The sequence below is a fragment of the Tarenaya hassleriana genome, unplaced genomic scaffold, assembly GCF_000463585.1.
Source record: "Tarenaya hassleriana unplaced genomic scaffold, ASM46358v1 Cleome25, whole genome shotgun sequence".
NCBI classification, from domain to species: Eukaryota; Viridiplantae; Streptophyta; class Magnoliopsida; order Brassicales; family Cleomaceae; genus Tarenaya; species Tarenaya hassleriana.
The window spans coordinates 2,019,024-2,043,459 of NW_010965775.1; the positions used below are offsets into that span (position 1 = coordinate 2,019,024).

At 38.8% G+C, this 24,436-nt stretch overlaps 8 protein-coding genes, 1 long non-coding RNA gene and 1 other non-coding gene across 12 annotated transcripts in view; 6 read left to right on the forward strand and 4 right to left on the reverse strand.

The window, feature by feature from the left end:
- LOC104816571 (deoxyhypusine synthase) overlaps nt 1–1,583 on the reverse strand; it is a 2,479-nt gene extending 896 nt beyond the window's left edge. The window contains exons 1-5 of one of the 2 annotated variants that reach the window (XM_010545456.1): nt 1,269–1,583; nt 937–1,104; nt 464–682; nt 173–259; nt 15–79 (exon numbers count right to left, since the gene is read on the reverse strand). In XM_010545456.1, the coding sequence (XP_010543758.1) occupies nt 15–79; nt 173–259; nt 464–682; nt 937–1,104; nt 1,269–1,463 (734 nt within the window). In that variant the 5' untranslated portion in view covers nt 1,464–1,583. The remainder of the gene's footprint in view (nt 1–14; nt 80–172; nt 260–463; nt 683–936; nt 1,105–1,268) is intronic. The other variant, XM_019202826.1, reaches the window with a different exon arrangement.
- Nucleotides 1,584–1,652: 69 nt separating this feature from the next.
- Nucleotides 1,653–2,912, forward strand: LOC109116792 (receptor-like protein kinase THESEUS 1). The gene is made up of 2 exons (XM_019202834.1): nt 1,653–1,663; nt 2,135–2,912. The coding sequence occupies exons 1-2, from the start codon at nt 1,653–1,655 to the stop codon at nt 2,910–2,912; spliced, it is 789 nt and encodes a 262-aa protein (XP_019058379.1).
- A 257-nt stretch (nt 2,913–3,169) lies between these two features.
- LOC104816572 (protein GUCD1) lies at nt 3,170–5,991 on the reverse strand. Its single transcript, XM_019202880.1, has 9 exons — nt 5,779–5,991; nt 5,130–5,246; nt 4,924–5,035; nt 4,598–4,672; nt 4,304–4,392; nt 4,064–4,125; nt 3,754–3,826; nt 3,571–3,646; nt 3,170–3,428 (listed from the first exon to the last, which is right to left on the reverse strand). The coding sequence occupies exons 2-9, from the start codon at nt 5,198–5,200 to the stop codon at nt 3,390–3,392; spliced, it is 597 nt and encodes a 198-aa protein (XP_019058425.1). The 5' UTR covers nt 5,201–5,246; nt 5,779–5,991; the 3' UTR covers nt 3,170–3,389.
- A 1,968-nt stretch (nt 5,992–7,959) lies between these two features.
- LOC104816573 (rop guanine nucleotide exchange factor 5) lies at nt 7,960–10,772 on the forward strand. Its single transcript, XM_010545458.1, has 7 exons — nt 7,960–8,459; nt 8,671–8,787; nt 8,887–9,041; nt 9,137–9,211; nt 9,298–9,591; nt 9,672–10,013; nt 10,103–10,772. Exons 1-7 carry the CDS (start codon nt 8,168–8,170, stop codon nt 10,595–10,597), a joined length of 1,770 nt encoding a protein of 589 aa, XP_010543760.1. The 5' UTR covers nt 7,960–8,167; the 3' UTR covers nt 10,598–10,772.
- Nucleotides 10,773–10,785: 13 nt separating this feature from the next.
- On the forward strand, nt 10,786–10,857 carry TRNAD-GUC. The gene has a single exon. It is a non-coding gene; the product is annotated as a tRNA-Asp (tRNA).
- A 121-nt stretch (nt 10,858–10,978) lies between these two features.
- Nucleotides 10,979–12,341, forward strand: LOC104816576. Its single transcript, XR_772305.1, has 2 exons — nt 10,979–12,094; nt 12,166–12,341. It is a non-coding gene; the product is annotated as an uncharacterized LOC104816576 (long non-coding RNA).
- A 16-nt stretch (nt 12,342–12,357) lies between these two features.
- Nucleotides 12,358–13,938, reverse strand: LOC104816574. Of its 2 annotated transcripts, none has more exons than XM_010545460.1 (4): nt 13,890–13,938; nt 13,557–13,678; nt 12,895–12,955; nt 12,358–12,826 (listed from the first exon to the last, which is right to left on the reverse strand). In XM_010545460.1, exons 2-4 carry the CDS (start codon nt 13,674–13,676, stop codon nt 12,561–12,563), a joined length of 447 nt encoding a protein of 148 aa, XP_010543762.1. In that variant the 5' UTR covers nt 13,677–13,678; nt 13,890–13,938; the 3' UTR covers nt 12,358–12,560. The 2 variants fall into 2 exon arrangements, with proteins under 2 accessions (XP_010543762.1, XP_010543761.1); XM_010545459.1 differs by having other exon boundaries at nt 13,894–13,934.
- A 1,957-nt stretch (nt 13,939–15,895) lies between these two features.
- LOC104816577 (protein NEDD1-like) lies at nt 15,896–20,640 on the forward strand. The gene is made up of 10 exons (XM_010545462.2): nt 15,896–16,224; nt 16,597–16,709; nt 17,147–17,407; nt 17,498–17,602; nt 17,966–18,031; nt 18,219–18,440; nt 18,652–19,143; nt 19,251–19,883; nt 19,976–20,152; nt 20,277–20,640. Exons 1-10 carry the CDS (start codon nt 16,044–16,046, stop codon nt 20,388–20,390), a joined length of 2,364 nt encoding a protein of 787 aa, XP_010543764.1. The 5' UTR covers nt 15,896–16,043; the 3' UTR covers nt 20,391–20,640.
- An 829-nt stretch (nt 20,641–21,469) lies between these two features.
- Nucleotides 21,470–23,217, forward strand: LOC104816578 (PRA1 family protein A2). Its single transcript, XM_010545464.2, has 7 exons — nt 21,470–21,795; nt 21,886–21,926; nt 22,036–22,114; nt 22,297–22,383; nt 22,471–22,559; nt 22,638–22,709; nt 22,797–23,217. Exons 1-7 carry the CDS (start codon nt 21,638–21,640, stop codon nt 22,898–22,900), a joined length of 630 nt encoding a protein of 209 aa, XP_010543766.1. The 5' UTR covers nt 21,470–21,637; the 3' UTR covers nt 22,901–23,217.
- An 82-nt stretch (nt 23,218–23,299) lies between these two features.
- Nucleotides 23,300–24,436, reverse strand: part of LOC104816579 (uncharacterized protein At2g39795, mitochondrial) — a 2,104-nt gene continuing 967 nt past the window's right edge. The window contains exons 2-3 of the mRNA XM_010545465.2: nt 23,787–24,160; nt 23,300–23,564 (exon numbers count right to left, since the gene is read on the reverse strand). Coding sequence (XP_010543767.1) covers nt 23,405–23,564; nt 23,787–24,160 — 534 coding nt within the window. The 3' untranslated portion in view covers nt 23,300–23,404. The remainder of the gene's footprint in view (nt 23,565–23,786; nt 24,161–24,436) is intronic.

Below are 24,436 nucleotides of genomic sequence, written 5' to 3' on the forward strand. Positions count from 1 at the left end.
GCAGCTTGAAAGAGTGGAAGTAGAGCATATCACCGAGAGAGCCATCGGTTAAGCCAGGGCAGAAAACCGGAATGTTGTTCTAAAAGGACAAGAAGATAGTACAAGATTCAGGCACAAACCTTTGTAATTGTGTTGAAAGAGCAGCAGAGAAAGGAATCTATTCATCATTTACCTTGTATGTCCAATATAGGTACGAGCTTTCGTCATTTATTTCTTTCCCCAAGCGAGCTAACAGCTTAGAAGGAGTCCACAACACATTCTACAGATGGAAAAAGAGACGTACAAAAGGAAAGACACGAGTGATAAGTATTAAGTACAGTTACTATCCAAAGACAGTTAAAAGAATCATCCATTCCGAAGAACTAAATACTCTGTAGTAAAAGCTTACGAATACTAACCGTTCACAAGACAGGATTCATGAGAAAGAACAGAACATAGAGAACTAGAAAGAGAAGAGAGATACCTGTTCTTGTTGTTCCTTCAACATCTGGTCAAAGATGGGGATGATCCAATCCTCGAATTTGCAGTAATTATCATTTGGAACCAGCAAGTTGCCGATTCGGTTCAATCCCTTTGATCGAAGATAAGCACCCGGCAGAGAAAAATCGCCCTTATAAGTAGGTGCAAGGCATTTTATGAGATCCTCCTCTACGCCACCAGTCGTCGTGACTATAACATCAACCTGCCCAGAAGCACCGGAATCAAGAACTAATTAACCCACTGTTCTTGCCAAAGACAAAAACAAAATGCTAACTGCACAAATTCAAATGTATTCCATAGCTAGAAAAGGTGGACATTGGCATTAATGATCAGAGATTTCGAGCAATAAAACGGACCGAATGATCAGATTTGAGCCAAATTGTCAGACTAGACTGCGTAATTTGCATCAGAAAATGCAATTAGACAGGATAAAAAATGGTTTAAACATCTACTAACCATATGATGCTGAGCAAGGTATCGAATCGTGTCTCTAACACCAGACGAGACAAGATTTGAAGTGAAACCCAGAAAGATTTTGCACCTCACGGACTTTCTATACGTCAGGTCCTTCTCCTCTTCACCACAATCTTCAGGTATGCTTTCATCAGCGAGCCTCCAATCTAGCTTTCAATTCGACGACAAAACCCATGTTACCAACATCATCAAACAAATCACACGGAACGTACCCAACAACGAAAGGAGTCGAATTTACGACACAGAGGTGGTATTCGGACAGGGGAAGGAACACGGCCGACAAAAGGGTTTAGATTGAGATTGGTGGAACAAACCATCTGATTGACGACATCAATGGCTTCCCCGAGATTGGAGGCTTGGAATCCGGTGGTGAGCATCGATCTGATAAGCTTCGGATAATTCACTCCCTGGTTGAAATCGTATCCTTCGATCTTAATGCACTTTCCTTCCAACGACTCGGACTGCTTGAAAACCGTGGAATGCACCGAAGACAGGTCATGATCCTCCATTGTTAAATCGACAGAACCCAGAGTTTCCTCTGAACTGAACCGTAGAGGTTTTGGGAATTCTAGGGTTTTAGCGACGCTGGTCGGAGAAGACAAGTAAAAGAACAGACACAATCCGATTGATCACAGATCAAACACGCTTTAAACTTTTTAATTTCAAGCACCGGATATGTTCTTATTCTCCTTGTGGGAATGGAACTAAAGTGGGGCCCACGTAAATAACCGAGAGGTTTTTGCCGGTTTGGAAATTGGGCTTTTATTCAATAACCGAAATCTCCGGTTTATTAGTGATGCCGGTTAACTATGCAATTCGCAATTGACCCTTTTGCCTAACAAATTTTTAAAAATTTAACTAGATATTAAACCGATTGAGAAGACAAAATGGGGAGTTCATTAGGATAGTCCAAACTTTAAAATTTTAGCGTATATTTTTTTAATTTGAAAAACTATTTTATCTTTAGATTTGGATTTCGATTTACAATTTTATTTTAAGAATATTTTTTTATTTTAATAATTATAAATACCTATAATAAAAAATTATTATCAAGTCATTGAAATACAATTTTATTAAATTTAAATTCGATTTTCGTGTCATTTCTAAAGTTTAAAGGTTATTGGAATACGGTAAATTCAAATGATACAAGGAACGTGTATTTGAAATAAACTTTTTCTAGTGGAACCAAGGTGGCTGTTAAAAGAGGAAACCCGAGATCTGAACAAGGTCTTGCTGAGTTCAGAACAGAGATCGAGATGCTTTCCAAGCTTAGGCACCGCCACCTCGTCTCTCTCATTGGCTACTGTGATGAACGATCTGAAATGATTCTTGTGTATGAATACATGGCTAATGGACCATTACGGAGTCATCTGTATGGAACTGACCTTCCACCATTGTCTTGGAAGCAAAGGCTCGAGATCTGCATTGGCGCTGCAAGAGGGTTACATTATCTCCACACGGGTGCAGCCCAGAGCATCATCCACCGAGATGTGAAAACCACGAATATCCTCCTGGACGAGAATTTCGTGGCTAAAGTTGCCGACTTTGGTCTATCGAAAACCGGCCCGTCCCTTGATCAGACACATGTGAGCACGGCTGTTAAAGGAAGCTTCGGTTACCTCGATCCAGAGTACTTCAGAAGGCAGCAACTGACAGAGAAATCAGATGTTTACTCGTTCGGAGTGGTTCTAATGGAAGTCCTCTGCTGTAGACCGGCTCTGAACCCAGTTCTCCCGAGGGAACAAGTGAACATCGCCGAATGGGCAATGACATGGCAGAAGAAGGGAATGCTCGAACAGATCATGGACTCGAACTTGGTGGGGAAAGTAAACCAGGGGTCTCTCAAGAAATTCGGAGAGACAGCCGAGAAATGCCTGTCTGAGCATGGAGTTGACAGGCCATCAATGGGAGATGTCCTGTGGAATCTGGAATACGCCCTTCAGTTAGAAGAAACTTAACTTTATAAAAAATAAGATTATAATTTTGAATGGGATCTAAACTATTAGTTTGAACTTTTAAAACCTTAATTTATAAAAATATTAAAATAATGACGTCAGGAGAAGCGAATTTAGTTATTTTTAATGGCAACATTTTTTTTATTTAAACTCAATTAACTATTATTAAATATACTCCAATTAAATTAAACCCATAATATAAATAGTCTTAACGTACGTGGCAAATCCTGTATTGTATCCTTTTTCCGGGTCACAAGAAATCATTCATTCTTCATCTTCATACATTGACGAGAAGGGATTTGTACAAGAACAATGATTTATCCTATGCCGAGTTCATATACATATACATGTATGCATGTATATAGATATGTATGTATATATATGTGTGTATGTATGTATGTATGCATACATGTGTGATGCACATTCAGTATTTACGATCTTCATGCCAGTATTGAGTTCACCATCTAGGAAGAACCATAGTCAGTGTTCCTTCTGTTTCTTGACGTTTTCCAATGATATCTGCAGCAAAAGATAAAGCATGAACAATATTTCTTCTGCGCAGACAACAAAAACCAGAAATCTCTGTTTCTTTGGTCGGTTAAAATGTCGGATCAAAAGAAGAAAAAAACCCGAGAAGAAGATGATGATGATAAGATATTACGAGGAGGAGATCTTCGTCTGTGCCAAACGATTTCCGGGCTTTCTCCAGGCACGTCGATGAGATCCTCTCCTGTTTCCTGCAAGAAACCTCTCTGTCAATTCCCTTACACAAAAAAAAAAAAAATCGAATCTTGTCAAAATATCAAAGATCATAGAATGTGTTGTTGTGAGAATGAGACACTACTTGGAACTGGCAGGATCCCTAATCTCAAACTCATCCTTAACGGGGTCGAACCCGCATATCACGATATAGTGACCTGCAGAAAAGGATAGAAGGGAAACCATGCAAGAACACGAGCTGGATCAAGAATCAGGGCAAAGATGGGGAAATCCAACAAGAAAATGGCTAACATGTGAAGGATGAGATCGGGATTAGTTAAGAATCGAAGTGATTATTTCGAATTTTCTAACATAAAGAAAACCGAATCAAGGAAATTCAAGGTTTTTATTTCGAAAGGGATGAAGCGGGGTGGAGGGTCTGAGCCAATTCTCACCAGTGTAGCTGTTACTGTCTCCATGGACACCAGAGACAATAACTTCCTCCAACCATGACTTGCTGTTGAAAGAAAAAAACACATGGCAAAGCTCGTTATCATTCTCGTACAAAATTTCAGCGGAGGAAAAATGTTAAATTCTGGGAAGAAAACCCACAAAATTTCAGTTAGCGGGTTTCGAGAACGTGAAAGAAATAAAACTGGTCCAGATTTGTAAACACATAAGGAAAAGAAACATACCGTAGCTTGTACTGGTCAACTAACGCGATGGCAATATATTTCCCCGACGATATCAAACGAGAAATATCGTGGATACAAACCGACCTGCACTGTAGAAAAGGAGAGGGGTTCATTGGCTTTCATCCTCCCAAATAGACAAAGGGATCACACAAAATAATGAATGAGAAACACGTAAAGCTCGGCATGAATACAATTTGTCATGCAGTACCGATTATGAACATAGCAAGCAAAGTTCTTTAATAGAGTTATCAACAGAGGAGGGAAGCCATATTTTGGACAACCGAATTTTACTACCTGTATATTGATCCCAACTTCATGTGCTTTCCTGAACAGAGAATCAACTCTTACAACATCTGCAGGAAGCTGTTCCTGCATCAGGATTGCCCAAAAGGAGGAGCATCATGCGACATTGCTTCTCAGAAACAAGAAAAGCATCAAAGTACGTGACTCTCTTGTGCACTTCACACTATAAAACCAATTCCGAGGCAGGGGCAATCACAAAAGCTTCAATTGAGCGAAGTTTATCAGCACATCTTTTCACGAAAGCTCGAAATGCAAACAGAAGAGAACACAGTTTCTGCCATATAGAGAAGGTAATTTTCCGCATGTAATTCAGATACCTTGTAAAATGCCTCAATGGAGTAATTTGGATTTGCCCCGAAAGTTATAGTGAGGTATGAAAATTCAACATGGAACCTCCACAGTAAATAAGCAAGATCGACAGTCCAGATGCTGCAGAAATATTACAAGAAACGATGTCATATCGCAGTGGCTGAAAGGTAATATTGCTAATCAACTGAACCAATTCTTTACGGCACAAACCAACCTATTTGTGGAGCATAACTCAGCTAACTCGTGAATATCGCAGCTTGTAATGCCAATAGATCTCAAAACCATCAAAACACACGTAAGACCATGAAGCTAACTGATGTATATGTGGCACCTACCATCATCAGAAAGGCCATCAAGTTACATCTGTATGACCGGTAAATGAAGATCAAGCCAGAAAGGGAATAACAAAGGAGCATCAAGAAGATCAAGTCAAAATGAATTTGGAACCAGAACGAATGAACCAAAACAATCGAGTTTCTCTTAACGGGCAATTTCAAATGTGAGACTAACTCGAGTCCAAGCCCTGAAAGCTTGATCCTTTCCGACACCAGAAAACCTCAGTTCAATAATTCATCCACACCAAATGCTAATAGGAACGAATAATGCCCATATAGATTCGCTTATGAAATTATTATACCCCCCTTAACAATAGCACGGAGATTCAGACGAGATTCAAATCAAAAGTAACCGGCAGATACGAATCAAACCCAATGCTTGAACCGTAATCCTGCGATCTGGGTTCGGAAAATTAAATCCGAATGAACAAGCCCGATCGAAAAAGATTTAAGATTTGATGTTGTGGGTATCAATATATCAAAAAGATAAGTTCAAACCAACAGAAGACAGAGGAGATATCATCTTACCCAGAGAGAGAGAGAGAGAGAGAATAGTATGATCCGCGGTAGGGGAGGTGACGCTTGTCGATAGAGGAAAGGAATTTTCTCGGGCTGGTTTCCGTCAATTTCCCGGAAAATTTATTTGCTTCGAATGACTATCACGTGAACACAGCGTAGGAGTGATCAGGTTATTTACCTTATTGAATATTTAAAATTACGATGTTCAATCGAGACAGATGTTTTTTGGAGACTCCGAAATAAGGGTTTGGATTCGAATTTTTGTTAATCGATAACGAAATTACTAAAATATCTCCTTTCCTTGTAAAATTACAAAAAAAAAAAAACGAAATTTCGTAAATGTCTCATTCTTTCCAAACCTACGAGGGATGACTGTCATCGGCGTGTGCGTTTGGTCGTGAAACGTTAAGGCAAACGCAGGCTCGAGGAACGCGTTTTCAAACGCCGCGACGCGTGCGACGTCCCTTTAAAACCGTGATGATGAAAAAAAAAAAGAAAGGGAAAACTTTAGTCACGTGAGAGGTGGAAAAAAAGGGTGAAAACGGTGCGTTTTGCTTTTATCAGTCGGCTAACTTTCCACGTGACGAGTGATTTTGAATTCAAACAAAAGGTAAGATGAAGGCTATGGTAAGGTTAACGTTCTCATTTATATAGTTTTCTTTTATTTCCACTTCACTAATTTTTTGGATTTTAACTCAATTATTTTCATACTAACCATTCGATTTTTATGTTATTTTTTATTCTTTTATTTTTATTTAGATTACGTTTTTATCAAAAAAATAATTTATTATACATTTAGTTTATCATTTTTTTATATTCATGCATTGCATATCCTTATGTGGTTTAGGTTTATGGAAGAATCATAAAGTTATTATTTGAAATATTTTTTTATAGAAAAAGGAGATTTGGTTAAGGAAAAAATGAATGCGAGAAAAAAAAAACATAATGGGTACAAAATGACCAAATCAAGCAAAAAGCATATGACAAAGTTTGAAAGCCGAGGTTGAATATAAAGAAGTGAACACAATAAAAAATAACGTGAGTTAAAAAAAAAAAGAATTATTATTAGCCCCACACACAATGAATTTGAATATTCATACATGCAGGAATAATACCAATTATAATATATTTATAAAATAATCAAATTTATGGAGTGTTTTTTTTAACTTCTTTGTTGGAATTTATTATGAAACCATAAATTAGAAATTGTTAGCTCCTTTTTGGAGTATTATTCTATTTCAGAAGAACGACATACAAATAAACGTACCATCAACACAATTATCCTCTAATATCCGTAAAATATAAAATATACATGCATTTTTTCTAGAATATACCATTAATTTTGGTGAAACAAAATTAGTTTTGTAGCTCTTACAAATAAAATAATTTGACCACAAAAAATATGTTTTTTTTTTTTTTTGCTAAATTCTCTATAGTTTTTGTGAGACGAAAAACGGCTATTAATTTCAGTGAAACGCCCAGCGAATTTGAATTTATGTCAAATTACCATTTGCCCAAGGACTACATCCATATCAACAAAAATGCCACTGCTGTTACGAACAATTAATTGACGCCATTATGCAGCCTACATGACACAAAAAAGTACTTTCTTCAAGAAGAATGTCCCAACGGGCTTCGTCTAATTAATGAATGCTTAAATCCCATTTACACCATAATTACATTATTAAATCTTATTACATATCTTTAATCTGCATAAGCTTAAAAATATTAAATAGTGTGGAAGGTCTCTTTATAAAAAAAAGTATAAACACATTTATTCTATCTTGATTTGATATTCTAGAGAGAAAGAGTTTTTTCTACTTTATATTTGTAAAACATATCATTAATCAAATGAAATATTCATCATATATTATATCAAAATCTACAATTTTGAATAGCTAAACGATTATATGTTTTTAATTATTTTTTTTATTTTTATAAACAAGTTTATGTTTTGTAATGATTAGAGTTGATATAATAATATTTTAGCCCTTTATTGTTACGTGAGCCCATTTGTTTCCATTAATATTTTTTGCTTATTGCCTCATAATTGTTTTTATTGAAACTAAAAAATTAAGTAGGTGTTGTTCTCAATGCTAGCCGCCGTAATTTGCAATTAATTCTATGGGCAAATCGGTAATATAGCGCTACGAGAGAGTGCCCATCTGCCAAAAAGCTCAGTTGCTGAAGTCAAATATACTCTCTCCTGTTTTAGAGAGAGAGAGGGAGAGGGAGAGAGAGAGAGGAAAACAGAGCCTTCCCTTGGCAAGATCATTGTTTTTTTTAAAAAAGATTGGATTTTTTTGGCAGGAAAAGATGTTCTTGGCTTGTCTTAATCGCTAAATTCTTCTGGGTCTGGAGAAAAAACCCTGCTTTTGAAGCTTGGATCGGTTAAAAAATGGAGAATTTGGTGAAGAGCTGTGCAGAAATTGAGAAGAAAAGAAACGGAGCGAATCACTCGGCGACTGAGTCGGAGACGGGATCGAAGGAGAGTAGAAGCTCGAGCGGGTCGAGCTGCGAGAGTTCCGGCGGCGATTCGTCTTTGCCGCCGCCGCGGCCGCAGCTTCTGGGCTGGCCGATTAGGAAAGCTGCTTTGGGGAAGAATTCAGAGGAAAATGGGAAAAGAGACGAGAAGAAATCCAACCCTTTGGTTGGTTCTGGGTTTGAAAGGAAGGAGATCAGTATCTCAGGTTAGTGGTTCTGTTTGGTTGCCGAGAAAATAAAGGAAAAAGAAAGCAAAGACAAGTTTTTTTTCTCTCCGCTCTTGCAGTTTTCTATGCTTTTTTTAGTCGTTTTGCGTTGTTAGGTATTCGAGAAACCAAAGGAAAAAGGAGTTTTTTTTTAAATTCAAGAGGGGGAAAATGATCGAAAATCTCTGTTTTTGAGCTTCATTTTGAACAGAGGTGGAATTGATGAAAGAGAGATTTGCAAAGCTGCTGCTTGGTGAAGACATGTCAGGGTCCGGTAAAGGAGTTTGCACGGCTTTAGCCATCTCCAACGCCATCACCAATCTCTGTGGTAAAACACCATCCCTGTGTTCGTGAAAATGTTTGAACCAAAACTCAGTTACTTCTGCAAAATGTGAATGCTCTTAACTCTCCTTTGAGCTCTGTTCAGCTACGATCTTCGGGCAACTATGGAGATTGGAGCCTCTGTCCAGTGAAAAAAAAGCCATGTGGAGAAGGGAAATGGAGTGGCTTCTCAGTGTTAGTGATCACATCGTGGAACTGACACCTTCGACTCAAACTTTCCCAGATGGGAAAAAGCTTGAGGTTGCTCATGTTTGGTTCCTGAGAGTTTGGTGGTTGTGATAATTGAAGTTTATGCGGAAATTAGGGTTCATATGAAGTCTTTTGTGCCTTTTCAGGTCATGACTTGCAACCCAAGATCAGATATTTTCATCAATCTCCCGGCACTTCGCAAACTAGACACTCTCCTTCTGGTAACAAGGATTAACTTCACTCGTCTTGCATCACATTATCGTTTCAAGTTATAATCTTTTGAAGCCAAATCCATTTTTTTACACAGGAAATATTGGACAGTTTCAAGGAAACCGAGTTCTGGTACGTTGATCAAGGGATTGTGGATTCAAAAACTGATGGCTCAGCCTCTTTCCGGAGAAGAACGATGCAACGTCAAGAGGAGAAGTGGTGGTTGCCGGTACCACGCTTACCTCCCAATGGCCTGAGTGAAACCACAAGAACTGAATTGAATCACGTGCGTGAATGTGTGACACAGATACTGAAAGCTGCAATGGCCATTAACGGCACTGCCTTGTCCGAAATGGACATTCCCGACTCATATCTCGTTGCCCTTCCGAAGGTACGAAAACGCGTTTTCAACAAAAAGGGTATTAGAGAAGTTGAGTCCTGACATCGAATTCTTGGATTTCTTGTTCGCAGAATGGAAGATCCTGCCTCGGAGAAGTTATTTACAGATACATAACCTCTGTTCAGTTTTCTGCCGAGTGCCTTCTTGATTGCCTTGATCTATCCTCTGAACACATAGCTCTAGATATCGCAAACCGTGTTGAAGCTTCGATACACGTTTGGAAGCGGAGAGTTAACAACCCTTCGAGCTCTACCTCGAAGTCATCGTGGGAAATGGTGAAAGACCTGATGGTGGATGGTGACAAAAGGGGAATGCTCGTGGAAAGAGCGGAAAGCCTCTTGCTTTGCTTGAAGCAACGATTCCCCGCTTTAACGCAAACCTCTCTCGACATCAGCAAGATTCAATACAACAAGGTTCGATCTTTTGATGCAACAGACACGAAACATTATTGTTTGCAAGAGAGACAAGACAAGGTTCAAACTCTTGTGTCTTTGGATTTCAGGACATTGGAAAATCAATCCTCGAGAGCTATTCGAGGGCAGTAGAGAGCTTGGCATACAACGTAGTGGCACGCATCGACGATTTGCTCTACGTGGATGACTTGACAAAGCAATCAGATGAGAAGCTTTCAAGGATTCCTCCCATGGTGACAATCCCATACTATGTGCCTTCCTCAGGCACTCCCTACAAGAAAACCATCTCCACTCCAAGCTTCTCTCCCATGAAAGCTCCTTTGATTAGCCCCTTTAGAGCAGAGACGACAACAACAACAACTCCTTCCCTCTCCAGCAAGAACAGTGAAAAGCCTCCACGCCGTGGATTTGGGGTGAGAAGGGTCTTGACCAATTATCTTGGCATTGATCCAAAGCCAAAGATATGTGCAAATCCGTCTGAAAATCCGTATTCTACGGTAAACCAGAACGGTGGAGAACGATCAAAGCCGAAAATGGATTCATCAGTTCATCAAAGCTGTCCCCACAGGCATACTGTCTCTTGAGGTTCCTCCAAAGATGAGTAGAAGAGAGAAGCAACAAGAAAGTCCTTATAAATGTAAAGTTTAATTATGTAGTGATTGTTGATTTGTTTTGTTTTCACGCACACTATTTCGAGACAATTACATGTGGGTTTGTGGTGAGGCAGTTGGTTTTTCAATTAATTTGTTATATAGATTATCTTAACAACATGGTCGTTGTAGTATAGTGGTGAGTATTCCCGCCTGTCACGCGGGTGACCCGGGTTCGATCCCCGGCAACGGCGTTAAATTTTTAATTTTTCATTTTTGCCTCGAAAGTTTCCAACATTCTCTTTTTGCTCCCCATGATTTCTGAAATCCCACTTTTCCCCCCTGTGATTTATAGATGCCGAGTCCGACCCAGACGCGGAATCAATGGAAGTAAAGTGATGTGTTGTTGTTTTTTTGTTCACTCGCGCTTCATCTGGCGCGTGAGTCTCCAGCTTCCTCCGCCGGAGAATTCGCGCAATGACGACGAGCAGCCAATTCACGGCCTTCGATGGCGTTCGTCAACGGCAACTCGCTCTTCACTCTCACCGTCTTCACTTTATTCCTCTTCTCCAGCCTCGTCGCTCTGGGTCTCAAGCAGGACATTCTCCTCAGCATTACGGCGTCGTTTCACCTCCCGGCATGGCTCGAGCCCGTGGTCTACGACTTCAACAAGTCGGTTTTTCGGTTGGGCATGCTGGTTTCGGGTGTGGGTTCGGCTTTTGGATGTGGGTTTTCTCCTGACGGCACGGCTCTGGTGAATATTGTTCAGATCAAGCTTGGAACTTTGGCTTGTGGAAGTGGGCACACTTATCCAAGCTCCTGGTATTGGTGGCCAATATGCTGATTCTGCATTCGGATTCTCACAGATCTCTCTTGATGTCTTTAGATTCTGATATTTATGTGGGGTTTAGGGGATTTCCCAAGACGGGAATATGCTTTAAGGTGTGAGATTTCAGTTGCTGAAGATTTGTTGGTGGGATGATGTCTCAGGATGATAGGGATTCGGCGTTGCGTTATGTGGACTAATCACCTTTCAGATGGAAACTTATTCGGTTTGATTGCTACTTGTTGAACTCTGGAATACACACGCTATAGATTATGCTTGGATCTGATTCTTGCTTGGCATGATAGGTGGAGTTCATGTCAGATAGCCTGAGTTAGCCGCCATAGTTGAAAGAATTGTCGGTTGATGTTGCATAGAAGAATCTGTCTATGTTTCTTGTTTGGAATTCTAGCATGCACTTGGATGATGATTCCACTAATCCGAAGTTTTCGTGTTCTAGATTTCGTCTGATGTTTCTTTGCGGTAATAGCTCGCCCGATTCTGTCGAGGGTAGACCCGGTTTTCGCTAGCCGACTTCAATGGCAGAAGGAAAAACCAATCGTCCATCTGTTGGTGCGTTCATTCAGTTTGTTCATCAAGAGTTCTTGAGCAAAACTCGGATATCGCAATGACCATTCCTGAACGCCATTAAGGTTACGAGTGCAGAGGTAATAGTTCCCACTAAACTGCATTGTAACTGTTGTCTGGCTCTTACAAAAGTGTAATCTGCTTCTTGCAGCTTAGACTCTGCCTTTGAAGCTGGCAGAGACCAGAAATGGTGAAGCTACTTGTCCCCATCCTGTGTACGAATCTTATGAATAGATGTACGTATGATTTCACCTTTGGGCGATAACGAGCTCCTTCTGTCGCATGTTTTCTCGTATGAAATCAATACAACGACGATAATTCTGCGTACGATATTCGTTTATACTATATCCCAAAACCGCTCTCCTTTACCAGTGGCTTCTTGCATATAGTTTACAAAAGGTATAAAACCCGAGTTTTATGCCGAAACATTGCTTATAAAAAAAACTAGGAATCTATAAAAACTCGGTTCTTTCGAACCCGAGACTTTATTTTGGATTTGGATGATGAAAAGAAAACGAAAACGAAAACGGAAAAATTGTCAGCCACCTAGTAGTATAATGAGCCTTGCCACCAGTTTCCTCTTGAAGCTGCGCCATTTTCAGTCCCCTCCGGATCATTGATGTCGTCTCGCCTGGAAGCTTGAGTGGATCGAAGATAGGAGACAGGAGAGTCGGCGTGGTCGTGGATGATCGGAGTGTAATGCCTCTGGCCTCCGTAGAACATCATGGACGAGCTGAAGTTGCAAGATTCGTTAGGACTCATCCTGTAATGACCCTCGCCATTCTTGTACGAAAACTCCTTCGCCTTTTGTTCTGAAAAACCCCGTAATTGATTGATTAGTTGATTAAGTTAACCCCGCTTCCAAACACGAAAGAATTACCATTGGATTGGGATTTGCTGCTGTCAACTTCAGTTGCAGGGTTCCCCTTTCTTGCTCCTACCTGTTGCAACAAGGCCCACACACAGTGTGTTCTTTCTGAGATCAACTTTAACCACGTTTTGTTCTTTTACATATATATATATATATATATATATCCATATATACATACACAGCCTATGTATATATCTATGTGCATCTATAAGTATACATATATATATATATATATATATAGATCATTAACGTATGCACCTTTTTGGTTTGCATAGTGCCAAAAGATGACCATTTAAAGGAGACTTGGGATGGTGGTCTGACATCATCCTCTCCTTTGCCATTAATTATGTATACTATACTATACTATATTTATACAATACATATATATATATATATATATATAAACAGTAGGTTAATTATATTCTTTTATACAACATATATGGTATAAACTTCAATTCTCTTGAATAAGGTGACTTGTTATGCAGTGGATCTTCTAAAGAAACAGCATAAGGCGAATCCATTCCGAAAACGAAAGCATCATAATAATTTACCTAATATGATATATATATATATATCATCTATGTACGTACACAAATACATATAGTCGTACTCGTACGTGTATATATATATCTACGTTATGTATGTCGGTGTATATACGTATACGTACGTACCGAAGGTGGGGGAGGATAGACTGTGTCGAGCAAGCTCGAAGAAGAGACTCTTCCAACAAACAGATGATCCGATGAAGACGACGACAACGAAGAAGCTTGATATTTCTTACTGTCGGCCATGTCTGTAATTAGACAAATAAAACCCTAGCTATATTATCAAGTGAGTAACCTAATTATATGTATATATACACACGCGTATATATATATATAAAGCCCTTCTTGGCCTTGAAGAAGTGATAAGATTTGGAGAGAGAGAGAGAGATTGAGACAAAATCAAAGAGGGAGAATTGAGGGAAGAATCTATCAAGTGAGAGAGAAGGAGAAGAAAGAGACAAACTCAGAGACTTCCACTTTGGTGTTGTGATGTGTCCTAATAACTCCCAACGGTCTTAGAAAGATCTCTCAATGCCTTCATCATGCTTTTATAACCAACCCTTCTGAACTGTGCGTCACGTGATCTCCACGTGGCTGTCGCTTTCCTGCCGCCAAGTGCGGCTTTCACTGCTCCGCCACGTGTCGCTCCGTCTCTCATCGGTGGGGGGGGGGATAGAAATCTTTTTTGATGGATAAACTTTGAATTCGATAAAGAATTTAATTTAGATCTCTTTTTTTTTTTCCTTTTTATTTTGGAGATGAATCAATTGAGATGGGTTTTGTAGCGTTGTAGAAGTTCTTTTAACTTATTAAAATTTCCATGTGATTCATGATTTATTCGCTCTATTCTTTTTTTTAATAAAGGATCAATCCAAACCACAAGTTTATCATATTAATTAATCATCATCATCATCTTTATTATTATGATATTGATTTTAGTGATGCCTAAAATTTTCAACAGTTTTCGAGTTTAGTTTTAGTTCGTAAATAATCATGTTTAATTTTTAAAATTTTAAAATACTATAGATTTTATTTTTATTTTTATTTGCTTCAGGTTCAATCCTAATTTTGTTTCAATTTACAACTCATTTTTTTGGTAAAAATATTTTTTTGATTCAATGTTTATATCATTTTGATCTCTTTGGATTAATTTAATTTAAAAATCATATCTAATTTTGTAGGTTGAATTTAATTCAAATACAAACGCATGTTATTAGGTTTAGTCTTATATACTCAATAGTCATGCTTATTCATAAAATTTAAATTAAAACTTAGTGGTGATACAGATTTTGTGTGGATCAACATATATATTGAATTAATATAAGAATGTTTTTCTTTACTCTCCACACACAAATAAAATTATTCTTATTTTTTAGTTCCATTATTTAATTAATTTTAGGCTAACAGTATTTTGGTTGTGACGAATAATTTATCAATACCACACATGAGAAGCGCTTGGTCCTTCCATAGTTTTGAGTTACAAAGTATTTGTATGGAATAAGTTTTTGTGATATTAATTATCTGTAATTTATAAGATAAAACATTTTCCGTGTATATCTATAATGTTTTACCATTTATATTATATTATATTATATTTCAATCCCGTTTAAAAATCGTTGAAACGTAATTATTTTTATTATATATATATATAGAATCAATCCAAATGTAAAAAAAAAATCGATGGTCAAGTTAATTATAGTATTTGTCAAAAAAAAAAAAGAAGTTAATTATAGTATAGTTCAAGATGGAAGCAATCTAGAAATGGATAGATCTTTCAAAGTTGGTGGGTCATAAGGAATATAATAAATATAAAAACTATGGTTTTGAGGGATAATTTAGAGATAATCATATCATATGCTATATGGTTATCCCATAAGATATGAAATCTTCTTTACATATATTCTCAATAATAATTAAAGCAAGTGGGGGTTAATTAAAACAGTGAAGCATATTCCATATCTTCTACTTTTACATTTGTAGCTTCTCCAAATCTTATAAAAAAAACGTGCATTTCAAAATTTGGGATATTAGAGTAATCATAAGGACATATTTCAGTCCATATTAGAAAAAAAATGCTTTCGCATGCAACCACAAAACCTTATATTAATGTAGGATATTTCAGATTCTTTAATTATTTTCAAATTCGATATTTTTACTTTATATCGACTATCGATTCGATAAATTTATGGAATTTCAATTCAATAATTTTATATAATTTCACAAGATCTTAAATTTTGATCGATTTTGGAGTTTAGATACAAAGAGAAAAGCTCAAAGGAGAAAAGGACTAATATGCAATAACTAATAATCAAATGTAGAAAAAAGCCAAATACGCAAACGCGATGGCGTTAGCTTGTTAGCGTTCTTTGTGCTTAACGCAAACGCAGACCATGTTGCAATTCAAATTTCAAACAATATAAAAAAAGAATTACAATAATTTGTTGTGGAATAAGAAAATAATTTGCTTTTTCAATCTCTCTCGTAGGGTTCGAAGTTTTTTTTTTGTTGGCTTATTTCTGTTCCATTTCCCCAGAGGAAAAGTTTTCCCGCATTGTCCAGATTTCTCAGATTTGCCGGGAAAATTTTGATTTCTCCCAAGAAAATTCCGATTGGATGCGAGCAGTGACCGTGGCGATGATGAACTTGGTGGAACCTTCGTGGCGGCTACTGGCGGCGAGCGGCGGCGACACGGTGAAGCTCTTCGACGTGTCCGCCGAGCCCGGCGATCCCTGCGTTCTGAGTTATACGCCGACACCTGGTTGTGCTGTCAACTCCGTCAAGTGGAACCATACGAGTAAGCGTCGATTCACTGCGTTTGTTGCTCCATCTTCACCGGTTTGTTTGTTCGGCGAGAGTTTAGGCGAGAATTGGTTTGCATTTCCCCGTTTGATCTAGGTTTTGTAGTAATTTAACTGTAAGGAGATGAAATCTAGATTTCCTTCGGTTTGCTGTGGGAATTGGAGCTTCGAGATTGAGTTGCTTCTCAACTTTAGTGGTTTTGTTGGAAATGGGACTAGTTTATTCGTGCTGGAGGAAATTGATTGCTTCATTCTTCGATATTTGCGCTTTTCACAGTGCCCTGAGGTTCAAGTTCGGAACCATTACTTGTGTTTATATTTTCTGCAATCTGCATTTGGTGTTCTAGTGACGTTCTTATGCGTTGCAGATTTGGTTGTGGGAAGTGCCGGAGAAGATAAGAAGATATCCTTGTGGCGGAAAAACGGGCAGAGCATAGGATCGGTTCCAGTTACTGGGAAGGACAGCAGTGACAGCATTGAGGTTAATTTTGTTCTAGATGTGTTTTTCTCTCTGGCAATTCTGATTTCCATGTTTTTGCCCTGCATTTCTAGCATGTAGCTACTATATTGTGGCATTTCCTTACGCCAATAGTTATTTCTTGGATAACTATAGGTAGGAGGAGTAACAGGAGTTTTATTCACCTTATTGTAGACTGTTTGAGTGTGATAACTAATGCGTAACAATTTGCATACTCATTGCAATTACATCTGTCTTCATCAGTCAGTAGTAGGACACCGTGTATGATTCAATCAGCTAATGTTTGCACGATATGCTTCATTGCTGTCACAGAATAGACAGAGTTATCTTATGGGTCCCCAATGTCATATGCCCTTCATGTTCCTCATTTGAATGCTATTTGGCACAGAAGACCAATCTGCGTTTATGTGTCAACTAACACATGGTATGATGGACTTCAGGAATCTATATTGGCTATTAGCTTCAGCAACAAAGGATCCAGGTATATATGTTCTGGAGGAACTGGTCAACTTGTAAGAATATGGGATCTGCAAAGAAAGCTTTGTATTAAGAAGTTGAAGGGCCATACAAGTACGATAACAAGTGTGATGTACAATTGCAAAGATGAGCATCTGGCTTCTGTCAGTGTTGATGGGGATCTGATAGTCCACAACCTTGCATCTGGAGCAAGGGCTTCTGAACTCAAAGATCCAAATGGGCAGGTTGTTTAGTTTGTCGGTATTCCTTGCTTCATCTGTAGTCTGGAATCATTGTCTTTAAACTAAGTGGCTTTCTGATTGATTCAAGATCAGGTATTAAGGGTGCTTGATTATTCAAGGTCCAGTCGACACCTTCTTCTGACTGCTGGAGATGATGGGACTGTGCACTTGTGGGACACGACTGGTCGTAACCCCAAGGTTTGATCTTTTACTTTTCTGGGATACATGTATTAAATTAAATAATGTGCTGTCTTCCCTTTTCCCGTTCTTGTTAGTGGTGGAACCTAACAAAGATTTCACGAACTTGTTAAGTCAAAACTATATGCTTCGCTGTGGGTTCCATCTGGAAACTAGAAATTTCAATGATTATCAGAACTTCTGGCTGGTGTTGTGGTTGTGCTCATAAATATCCATCAAGCTCGGTAGAAAAGCATAAATCTACATACTGTTGTCATTTTCTTCATATCTTTTTCTTGGGTTTGATCCTTGCTTTGTAACATGTTTGTAGTCTGCACTAAAATCCTATATTTGTGATTGTTTTTTTTCCTTTCATTTCAACAGATGTCTTGGTTGAAGCAGCATTCTGCACCAGCTGCTGGTGTATGCTTCTCGCCATCAAATGAAAAGGTTTCATAATCTTTATGAATTGATTCTTGCTGCTTATCAACAGTCCATTCTGAATTTCTGATGGGCGTGTCTACAGATCTGATTTACACAAACATGAACATGCATCATCGTGCTTATTTTGGTCTGCCTGATGTTTTTATAGATGTAACTTATAATCAGAGTAATGCTGATTATTTTCCAATAACAGATAATTGCTAGTGTGGGACTGGACAAAAAACTCTACACTTATGACTCTAGCTCCAGAAGACCTTCATCTTGCATTGCTTATGAGGCGCCTTTCTCTTCCTTGGCATTCGGAGATAGCGGTCACATACTGGCAGCTGGAACTGGTAATGGTAGAGTGGTGTTTTATGATGTCCGTGGAAAGCCGCAGCCTGTCACTGTCCTACACGCTTACAGTAATTCAGAGGTCAGTTCTTTTCTCGTGATGCAATCATTTTAGCATGTCTAGTTGAAGCAACTATACCTGCATTTTTGGCTGATTATATGTGCTCGTATTTGTGCGTATAATAAGTTTCATGAGCAAAAACACTTTTTTTTATGACAAGTTGACAACATTTTCTGTGCCCTCTGGACTCTCATGCTGACGTGCAAAACTAAGCTTTTGCTTTATTTATCAGGCTGTTACAAGTCTGTCATGGCAGACATCAAAACCAACAATTGTGAATGAGAAAAATTGCACTGCTGAGATGTCTCTTCTTGGTGGTACTGTAGAAGAATCAGTTGTCATTCCTGACCCCCTCCCCGCAACAACATCTTCAGCTTCTCAATCGGTACGTGGAGTTGGAACGAGTACGTTGATGAGTCTATCATCAGCAGAAGAAACACCAAATAAATCCCATCTATGGCCTGGTGGACCACTGGGCAGACTACATGCAACTCGGGCCAGTAATAGTTTTAAAGATGACATGGATGTGTTTTCCCCTCTTGTCGACGTCTCATCTGTCGAGAAACTGTGGGATGCTGAAGGGTTGAGGAAGGATCATTTTATTGTCGATAAGAAACCTTCGTCCTTGCTATATTCTTCATCGAGCAAGAGATTTCCGTTTGCAGATGAGGGAAACAAGGAACACTCGATATTTGACTGGAAAGCAAATTCTACTTCTAAACAGGTCTGGCATTATTTCATTTTTCCATTAAATTTAGTCACTTATACTATACGACTGTTGATTCACTTGTTCATTATAGCGATTTAAAACTCCGTCCTTGTATCATGCAGGATGACATGAGAGTTGGTTTTTCGCCTTTTGGGTCTACGCCAACTGCTTCGTCCAAGAGTGAAGAGACTGCCGTGACGCCTCCAGAAGCCTGGGGTGGCGAGAAATTGTCCGACAAGTTTAACCACTTAGCCGGCGAGAAGTTCTCGGATAAATTTAACCACCTGAATCCGCCTTCTCGTCTCGGGATTTCGAGCTCGAGTGCTACTACATCTGGATCCATGTTTTCTACTTCTCTGGAATTCCCCACATCGCTCGGTCATCAAACAAGCCTCACAAGCATGGAGTTTCCACGCATCGTCCGAGACTTCTCTTCGAACTTCGAGACATCCTCGACGCTTCCCGACAACTTGTCTTCAAGCCCGTTGTCAGCAAAAGGCGTCACGACGGGCGGCCCACCAGCTAACATTGATTCGTTGAGGCTGTCGTCGAATTTTCCTCGTAGGTTCTCAACATATGCCGAGAGAATCAGCACAACTTCTTCCTTCAGCGATGGCCCCTCTCTTTCCATGGGTTCGCCGAAGATAAAGAAAACGGGATCAGAATCAAGAGAGGAGGTTCTAAACAACATGTTACCGAGACCAGAGTCAGCCGTAACAACGGAAGCAGGAGCTATTCCGTCCTCCTCCATGAATGTATGTGTCAAAGTCTCTCCTTGAAAAAAAAATATTTTCCGGTACCAATCTCAGTTTTTATCGACAACTTTTTGTTTTGGGAGCTGAAACAGGGAGGAAGCCCGATACCGACGAGGCAATCTCAGATGGATCAACAGAGAGGGAGTAATTTTACGCTTCAACTGTTTCAGAGGACAATGGAAGAAACACTCGATTCTTTCCAGAACTCGATACACGAGGGGATGAGGAATCTACATATAGAGATCCTAAGGCAATTCCACATGCACGAGGTTGTTCAAGTGTTCCCACTCTCTTACCTTAAATAGCACATGTATTGGTTGATTTGTGCTTTTTTTTTAAAATTAAATTAACGAATGTGGCGGTGGTGCTTTAACCAAAACAAAAAAAAAGCAGATGGAGATGTCGAATGTAATGAAATCGGTGATGGAGAAGCAACAGGAGCTAATGGAAGAGATGAAAGCTCTGAGGAAAGAGAACCAACAACTCCGACAGATGATGATGCTTTGATCTGTGATGCAAGGTTTTTTTTTTCCTTGGGGGTGTTTGTTTGTGTGGTTTCATTTCTTTGCACACTTATGTTGGTTATAATGTGGTTATGGGCTTCGGTTATTATATCATTATAGGGAGTCAAGGTCGTCGTCATCTGTCCGAATCTAGACTTACGATTTTGAAATCTGATGTTGTACTTGCCAATTTTGGATATCTGAATCCAAATTTGGTGAAGGAATATTAACGACAATTTTAAATTTTTCATAAACATTTGTTAGAATTTCATATAAATAATAAATTGTTATGAAAATATATGAACTTTGTAATTTCTTAAGAAGTATACTGATTTATCAAATATTGTCATCTTTTTACATACAAACGTCAATTTGGTAAGATACGTCATTGTCATCAAATTAACATTTTCATGTGGAAAGTGTGTATTTGACCAATTGATATACGTTAGACTTTTGCATATGTTCACGTATAAGTTACATTTATTTATTTTAGGGTAAAATCCCTAAAAAAACCTCCAACTTACAAAAATATATACAAATAAACCTTCAACTTGAAAAACTATCATTCAATCCTCGAACTTGTAACTTGTCACTGAATAAAACCTCGAACTTGCAAATTATTGTTTTAATAAACCTTTGACCGGTTTGACCACAATTTCAGGCGATCGAAAATCCACGTATTAACGGATTGTTGATGTCACTTTATACACGTTATCAATTTTAATTTAAAAAATGATATCAGTAATCTGTCAATACGTGGATTTCCGATCGTTTGAAATTGTGGTCAAACCGATCAAAGGTTTATTAGAGCAATAATTTGCAAGTTCGAGGTTTTATTCAGTGACAAGGTACAAGTTCGAGGATTGAATGACAGTTTTTCAAGTTGAAGGTTTATTTGTATATATTTTTACAAGTTGGAGGTTTTTTTGGGTTTTACCGTTTATTTTATTTGTTTTCGAGCAGTTATAATGCGTAAACGCCATGTCAGCATCAACACCTTGACACGCCGCGTCATCTCACACGAGGGAGAGTCACACACACGTGTGCCGGTTGATTTTCTTCTCCCCCTTTTTTTTTTTTTTGATGAAATTTCTTCTCCCCCTTTGCTTGACCTATAATGCAAAAACAAACATTCGCGAGAATCGAAGTCCAAGAGATCGCTGCAAAATCATTTTCTGAATCCTTTTTCTTTATCCGAAGAAACCGAGCTCGAATCGCTTCTTTTAGTGCCATAGTTCCAGAGGAAGAGAAATGGATTGGGACAACGTAGCTGCTGAGGATGTGATCGAGGCGTTGAGGGAGGTCGAGTGGTCGACTCCTCCTCGTTCTGTGGGCGAGTTCTTCTCCAGATTCGCCTTCCCTCGCTCCTTCTCCAAATGGATGAGTCGCCTCAAATGCAATCTCTACTAGTATTATTACATTTCCCTCTTTACGCGTGTATGTGTTTGTCTATCTCTCTCTGCGTTAAGGGTTTGATTTTTTTTTTTTTTTGGTTGCAGCTATAGGACGAATTACTTCATCTTGGAGATTCTCGTTCTGAGTAAGCCGCGGTTTATCGAAATTTCTCATCTTTGGCTGTTTTCGCGATCTGGGTTTTGATTAGATTAAGATCCCGTGGAGTTATGTTAATTAGGGTGATTCCTTTGCAGGTCTTGCGCTTATTACCAGACCAGTGTCTATACTTGGTGCTGCTCTTACAGCCTTGAGCATAGCATTCCTTAACGACAGGTGTTTCCCATGATTTTTGTTTGTTCCCAATTTTGTTTCTGCTGTGAAATGCATTTGTCTCTTGCTGGAAACATGAAGTTATTGTAGTTTCTCATCAACTGGAAGATGACATATTAGCTATGGTTCTGAAAACAAATTTTCTACTATGAAACACTTATGAGGTCTGTTAATGTGTTTTGCAGTTTCGCAGCTAGTTTTAACGAGAAGGTGATACGAACCGTAAGACATTTCTCCCCACACTTAGCTGCAAAGATGAGGCCTCCTCACATGTGAGTTCATTTGACTTGTTTCTCCATCCATCCATGGGGAGAGTTAATGAGTTTTTTTAAATGTATATTATGTGTTAACACTGCCAGGCCTGTCATTCGTGGGCGATCTTTAGCAAGGAAGACAATTTACATTTGTGGTCAACCACGCTGGGTTCTCGTCTTTATTTGCTTAGCCGGTACTCAACATCTAAGCTCTCCTTATTGTTGATACAACATAATGTCCCACTGATCAAACTGTCCATTTCTTCATGTAGTTAGTTTTGTCCTGTGGTTTTCTTCATGTGGATTGTTGTGGATCCTCTATACAATTCTTGCTGGCCTTCTCGGTAAGTTATTTGTAGCTCTTGAAGATACATCCTTAGAAGGATTTCTTTAGATTTCATACTCATGACATGAAGTTCTTCTCTCTACAGCAATCATTCTTCATGCGAGCCTCAGAACTCCAAACCTTAAGGCACGCTTGAATACATTCCGTGAAGAGTTCCGTGCTGTCTGGCGTAACTACAGTGATCTCTGAGTCATAGGAGAGCTACAAATCTAGGAAGCAGACTCAGCAGCCGTTAAGGCTTCAAGTAAGGACAGGTCTTCACCTCACAGTTGCTCCAAGGTATTGAAGTTGAACCGTCGATTAGTTAAGTGAACGAATTCCTTTCTTTTATGACAGATAATGAGTGTCCATAGTATGAGATGGGCATGGGTCTTGTGTTTTAGATGATTATGGCCGTTAAGTCACAGACAGAATGTATATGCATTGGTCTTGAGGCTGGTTGTAATACTTGAGTATCATGTACTTGACCGAGTTACTTTTGATTGTTCTAGTGAAAAGTTCATACCTTTACAGTGTGTTAATGGCCAAATTTTACATAACCTTTGTCTTGTCACTTGAACGTGTTGATGTTGTCAATAAGATAACAGAGAAGACAATGAAATGCATTAGATTGGTGTATTCGGATACAAAATTTGGAACAACTGTGAGCTTTTTTCGATCTAAGTCGCAATCAGGGTCTGAGAATGTGCCTTTCTAAGACTGGACGAAGTTCTTTAGAGACTTCAACCATAACAAGTACTCTCGGCTGTCTTTATTGATCATATACTCATGCAAGAAGTTGAGCATGCTTGGCTTTATCCCTCTGTTCTCGATGTACCTATGAAACGCCTTTCTAAGCTTTTCGTCGAAATCCCTGCAAAATAAACACCAAAGATTAGGTCTTTTGCTTCTTGCAATACTCGGAATCATTTCAACTTTTGATTTATAGATTCTTTGTTCAATGAAATGTCATGCAGCATAGACTGATAACATATCTTTTAAATGTTACATTAGGTATATTTTCATTGATATCTCATTCATACGTTGAATCAAGAATAACTGAGAAAGGTCTCCGAGTTTGTATATGTTTTTTTACCGGAAGGAAGGACCTTCATAGGCTGATTGGTCCTTGGAAGTGTTGTCAAGATATCTAACCGACATGTCCTTGATTGAAATCTTGTCGGGAAGAGCAGTGCATCTGAACTCCAAACTGGGTCCTGTCTTCTTGGAAAAGGTAACAAAAATAGGAACACTTGATTGCCTCGGTTTCTCAGGACGTTCACCATCTTCTCCCTCATCGTCATCATCCGATTCCTCTTCCTCATCATCCTCATTAACACCGGTTACAAGATTAGACATGTGTACTTCGACTTTCACACTCTCTCCTTGGTATTCCCTTGTCAATGTTATGGTTTGCCCTCCTGGTTTGTCTTCCATTTGGAAAGGGAACCCACTTGGAGTTTCGTCAACCTTATTCAGAGGAACGGGAATATGAGCGAAATAGAATGCCATTGGCCCCATTGAACAAACAAAGGCTTTCTCCTAAATGACCGACATAACAGGATTCGATCCTTACCATATGAACACAGAGAAAGATTACAAAGATCCATATCTTTGAAGCATAAAGAGAGTGAATGTCTACCCGAGTAACTAAGGGCTTCAATTCATGATCAGCAGGCAAAGGAAAAGAAGGGATCTTTAATGCAAAACATAAAACCCAGATTACACACAAACAGAGAAAGAGTG